This window comes from Canis aureus, chromosome X (assembly GCF_053574225.1).
Source record: "Canis aureus isolate CA01 chromosome X, VMU_Caureus_v.1.0, whole genome shotgun sequence".
NCBI lineage: Eukaryota > Metazoa > Chordata > Mammalia > Carnivora > Canidae > Canis > Canis aureus.
Genome location: NC_135649.1, coordinates 16,474,260 through 16,480,259, shown reverse-complemented (window position 1 = coordinate 16,480,259; position 6,000 = coordinate 16,474,260). Strand labels below are relative to the sequence as shown.

At 44.2% G+C, this 6,000-nt stretch overlaps 1 protein-coding gene across 1 annotated transcript in view; it reads left to right on the top strand.

Moving 5' to 3' along the window:
- Window positions 1-1,568: 1,568 nt before the first annotated feature.
- The window catches only part of LOC144307895 (transmembrane 9 superfamily member 2-like), a 76,837-nt gene continuing 72,405 nt past the window's right edge, over window positions 1,569-6,000 (top strand). The window contains exons 1-2 of the mRNA XM_077887967.1: window positions 1,569-1,924; window positions 4,619-4,686. Coding sequence (XP_077744093.1) covers window positions 1,733-1,924; window positions 4,619-4,686 — 260 coding nt within the window. The 5' untranslated portion in view covers window positions 1,569-1,732. The remainder of the gene's footprint in view (window positions 1,925-4,618; window positions 4,687-6,000) is intronic.

The window sequence follows — 6,000 nt, the reverse complement described above, 5'->3', positions numbered from 1 at the left end:
GAGTGAGAGACCCTGGACACGCTGGCGAAGCGCAGTGATCTCAGGAAACAAGTGACCTCTTGTTCTCCAAAGCTCTTGACAGACAAGGAGGAAAAATGATCGGCTCTTCTACTATATTTGTTGGATGATACCTACAATACTGTCTAGATCCAAATACAAGCACTTTGCATTACAGGACAGCACAAGGAGCAGAAATTGAGGTCCATGACGATTCTTACAGAGGTCGAAAAACAAGATCCCTGCCGCTAAGAGAAAGAAAATTTTCTTTCAAAGACTAAGAGCCACCCTTCCCTCACCCTCTCTCTTCTTTGGTCTTTTACCCTTCCATCCTCCTTCCTCAGACCTGCGCTGTCCAATAGAAATACAGTGCCAGTGAACTGTAAACTTGTGGAATCACTGTTGGACACCTGGAATCGATGTAATATTGTGTGTCTACCATACTTCAACAAAGATATTTAGGATCAGTCCATCTGGCATTCTCCAGAATGTGATTATTGTGGGGGGCTTTTTCTTTTTGTGTGTGTGTGGTTTTCTTTCTTACGGTGATTTTTAAGATTTTTCAGATTATCATTGAATCATAATATAATAAACATATTCTGCTGAAATCATGAATGTAAAATAAAGGTTGTGTCTCCCAGATAGGAATGATGCCAGAACTTATTTTACATTGAGCGATACATGTATCATCACAGACAGCATAAAAATATTGAATAGCTGAACTGGTTCATTTGTATGGCTGCATTGCTTTGTTTTCCTGTATTATTTTTGCAGCATCTATTTATATTAAAGTTGCCTTGACAGATAAAAAAAGAAATATGATGCAAGCCACATGTCATTTTAAATGTTCTGCCAGCCACATTTTATTTTTGTTTATTTATTTTTAAGTAGGCTACAGGCAGTACATGGGGTTTGAACTCACGACCCTGACATCAAGAGGCTCATGCTCTTGAGCCAGTCAGGAGCCCCATGCAGCCACACTTTAAAAAGAAACAGTTGAACTAAATTTTAATAGTGTTTTATTTAACGCAACTGACTCCAAATATTATCATTTCGACATGCAATCAGTATAAAAACGCAGAGGTTTGCGTTCTTTTATCCATGCTGTCTGTGATACTGGGTGTGCATTTGACACTTAACGGAACATCAGTTTCGGACTGGCTGCATTTCAAGCGCCTAATACCCACCATAATGGACAGCCTGGCCCCGGAATTTCCCCCTCTCCCCCCTTCTTGTCCCACTACCTGGCAGGGAGAAGTGAGGATGGTGGGGGGCGGCTAACACTGCTACTTTGGGACTGTGGCAAACTCGGGGAGGGCACGACAGCCTATGATGCTGTGATGTTGCGATTATGAGACCTCTCAGCCAGTCTATCCTGTCCCCCTCGCCCCCGCCCCCGCTTCGAGAGTCACCTCCAGTCGCGGGAAAGTGCCCGGCTGCGGGTGGGGCACTGGGGGGGGCAGTCTGGGAGGTAAGGTGGAGGGTGGGCTGGGGGAGACTCCGCGGGGAACCGTACGCATGCGTACTGCGTGAGCTCAGAAACAGCCTGGCGTCCTAGCAACGGGTTCCAGGCCACCGTCTCGCCGCAATAACTGGCTTTCCCCAGAGTTCTAGTCCCACTAGTGGTCTCGGCTCGTCCCGGTACGCAGCTCTTCCTTATCGTTTCCTTTTCTCTCCTCTACTGGTTCGATCTCGCCTGTAGTGTGTGTCCCCGAGCCCTGAGCCGGCTCCTCAAATGAGTACTCGTGGTTCCCAAATGGGAACCAACCCTTGCCGCCTCAGGCTCGCCCTCCCAGGGCTGAGGTGGCTCCTGGGGTTGGGCCTGTTTCTGGGGCTTCAGGCCGTCCGCAGCGAGGCCTTCTACCTCCCCGGGTTGGCTCCAGTTAACTTCTGCGAGGCGGCGGCCGGAAAGAATGCAGCCTGCAAGGTGAGGACCAGTGGAAGGCAGTGATATATGAGGGGAGGGGTTCAGATAAGGGTATGGGGCACACCGGGGGAGACCATAGTCGCGAGCTCTTTGCCTCTGACCCAGAACGCCAAAGCCCTCTCTATGACTGGGTGTCTCAATGTCGCTATCTTTGAGCCTCGCACTTGGAGGATCCGGACCTCTCTTTTTCCCAGATTCTCTTTCCCTCCCTTTTGGCTCCTCCCTTTAGTCTCCGTTCGTCCAACTCCCGCTCAGCTCTTCCTCCGTCCTAACTCCTCCTTTCCCCCCAGCATAAAAGTTCTCTTGGCTCTCTCCCTTTCATCTCAGCTTTTCCTCTTCTCCCTCTTGGCTCCGCCCCCCTCCCTCCCTTCCCCTAGGCCCCTCCCCTCCCCTCCCTCCCTTCCCTTGCAGCCCCTCCCCTCCCTCTCGGCCCCGCCCCTCCCTCTAGGCTCCGCCCCATCTCTCTCCACCCCTCCGTCCCTCACTTCCATCACAGCCCCTCCCCTCCCTCTTGGCCACGCCCCCGTATCTCGGCCCCGCCCCTCATTCCTCCCTTCCCCTACACCCCGCCCCTCCTTCTAAGATTCCCCTCTGGGCCCTGCCCCTCCTGCCTGACTCCACCCTTCTTCCTCTTCCCTCTGGGCACGCCCTCTCTTGCTTCCTTCTAGAAGTGCTCCTTCTCCACCGCCCTTAGGTCCTTTTGTTCCGCCTTCCTCTGAGCTCCTCCCTCACCTCTCTCCCTATGGGCTGCTTCTCCATCTCTTTTAGCTCCTCTTCCTCTGTCGCAGCTCCGTACCTTCCCACGCCTTGGCTCTTTCCTCTCCCTGTCTTCTTCCCTTTCCTATTGTCCCCCATGTACTCTCTCCCTTTCAGGACTCACAAACTCACTGTGGTCTTTTTTTTTTTTTCTTTCCGTTTTTATTTAAATTCCAGCTAGTTCACATACAGTGTTTTATTAGTTTCAGTTGTACAATTTAGTTATCCACAGTTCCATGCAAAGACTTGGAGCTCATCACAGGTGCACTCCTTAATCCCCATCGGCTATTTCACTCATTCTCTCACCTACCTCACTGTAGTCTTAGTTACATCCCCACCATGTTTCTGTCACTCCTCACTCCTTCGGTCTCACGCTTTTTACCTCCTTAATTCTTATTAATGCACTTTGTCTCCCCTGGGCCCTTTACCTGCAAACACCAAGATATTATTTACCGCTCAGACTTGTGAGAATAAAACGAGACAATGTTTTGAAAAGCACAATTACACCTAGTGCTTAGTAAGATTTAAATAAATGGTAACTATCATCAGTATTAGATTTTTTTAGACAGAGATTTCTTTTTTTCTTTAAAGTTTATTTAACTCATCTCTACACTCAATTGCAGCTCCATCTCAAGACTCCAAGATCAGGAGTCACACGTTCCTCCCACTGAAGCTGCCAGGTGTCCCTAGGCGAAGATTTTCTCTTTTTTTAAGATTTTATTTATTTATTCATGAGAGACACACAGAGAGGGGCAAAGACAAAGGCAGAGGGAGAAGCACGCTCCATGAAGGAAGCTCAATGTGGGACTCAATCCTGGGAATCTGAGATCACACCCTGAGCCAAAGGCAGACACTCAACCTCTGAGCCAGCCAGGTGTCCCTTTATCTCATGTATTACCAAGTTCATAGTCAGATTTTCCTAGCTATCCCTGAAATAACTAAACTAGAATCCAATCTAGGACCAGGAATTGCATCTCTTTATTATAGTCTGGGGTTCTTATAAAAGAGATCAGTCTGTTTTTCCTGTGCAATGGGCCTTCTCCAGGGCTTGTCTCTTTGCTGCCTTGTGATAGCATTTAGATTGATTTAATAGTTAAAATTTTAAAAAAATAGTTAAACTTGAAGTCTTTGAAAAGTAATTTGAAATATATGTCAGTCTAGGGCAACCTGGGTGGCTCAGTGGTTTAGCTCTGCCTTCAGCCCAGGGTGTGATCCTGGAGAGCCGGATAGAGTCCCACAACAGGCTCCCTGCATGGAGCCTGCTTCTCCTTCTGCCTGTGTCTCTGCCTCTCTCTCTCTCTTTCTGTGTCTCTCATGAATAAATAAAAAATCTTAAAAAAAAGAAATATATATCAGTCTACAAAAATGTTCATCCTCCTGATTTTAATGATCTCACTTAGAATCATATACAAGGTTAGAGACAGATAAGAGATTTTTCTCTGTGAATGTCTCAACTACCTGGGTTTTTTAGTCACATAGTAACCCTCCCTGAAGAGCACCGATATTACCAGGTTTTCATGTGTCCTGCTAGGGACTTCATGAATAAATGAACAACTATGTGTTTATATTATTCTTTTCCTCTTTTTCTTTTTTACACAAATGGGAGCATACTGTTCTCATCTTCATGTGCCTTTATCATTTAACAATATAGCTTAGAGATCAATTTATATTATTGTGTAAAGAACATCCTTGTTCTTTTTTAAAAAAAATATCTTATTTGTTTATTCATGAAAGAGAGAGAGAGAGAGACAGAGAGAGAGAGAGAGGCAGAGACACAGGCAGAGGGAGAAGCAGGCTCCATGCAGGGAACCCGATGTGGGACTTGATCCCAAGACTCTGGGAACATGCCCTGAGCCGAAGGTAGACTCTCAACCGCTGAGCCACCCAGACATCCCTTTATTTTGTATTATTAATGAGTGCTTTCTTTTCTTTTTGTAGTCATCCATACCACTATTTGTAAATAGATTGGATTCAGCAGAATCTGTTCTACCTTATGAATATAATACGTAAGTTATAAGTATTATAATTATATCTGATATAATTGATATAATTTTGGTTATATCATAATTCCAATATTATTGTGTTAAAATGTGTTTTACGTTTTTAAAGACAGTGAATGAAAGCCCCAGATATACTAAGAAACATGGTGGTAATTTTATAATAAGAGTAACAGGAACAAAACGATTAGGATAAAAAGCTTTCAGAGTGAGACAAATGCTTAAAAATTTAGGAAGTTGCTATACTTGATTATTCTAAGAGAAGCAAATTAGAAATTTACTACATTTTGGGCTTTAAGAAATCATTGTGGAGTTGTAGTTTTTTTCTAAAACATGGGATATGAAGGTTTATACTAATGTTTTTAATGGATGCAAGTGCTTAGTTTAGTGGTGAGCCAGTATCACATCATCAAGATCAATATCAAGCATTTGAGAATAACAACAAACAATGTACTTTTTCAAAAAATAATTGTAGCTCCCCTTGGTATTACTTTATTTCCTAAATAAACAGAAGTAAAATCAGATCTAATTTCCATTAAAATACTAGGTTTAGGGATCCCTGGGTGGCGCAGCGGTTCGGCGCCTGCCTTTGGCCCAGGGCGCGATCCTGGAGATCCGGGATCGAATCCCACGTCGGGCTCCCGGTGCATGGAGCCTGCTTCTCCCTCTGCCTGTGTCTCTGCCTCTCTCTCTCTCTCTGTGGTGTGACTATCATAAATAAATAAAAATTAAAAAAAAAATTAAAAAAAATACTAGGTTTAAATGTAGGGTGTTAGCATGAGCATTTAAAATATTACACGAGCCTACCATTGCTTTTTATCTTCTACCATTTTATTTTTTATTTTTTAAGATTTATTTATTTATTTATTTATTCACGAGACACAGCGAAAGAGAGGCAGAGACACAGGCAGAGGGAGAAGCAGGCTCCATGCTGGGAGCCTGATGTGGGACTTGATCCCGGGTCTTCAGGATCACGCCCTGGGCCGAAGGCAGGCACTAAACCGCTGAGCCACCCAGGGATCCTCACTTCTACCATTTTATATTCAATTTTATATATTGACATTTACTTAGAGGTAGTTGTAATTCTTTTCATGTAGTAACCGTTTGATTTGTGTGTGAATCTGTGGGCATGTATTTGAGGAGGGATTATGTTGTTAAGTTCCCCTTTGATCTGAACTAATAATAGCAGTTTCTAATCTCAGGTTAGAAGTAGTACAGATTTGAAACTGCTCTTTGCTTATTTTTATGTTATTTGAAGTTTAACCCTGAAAATACTGTTCGTTTTTTTTAAAGATTTGATTACCTACATTACAAGCATCAAGT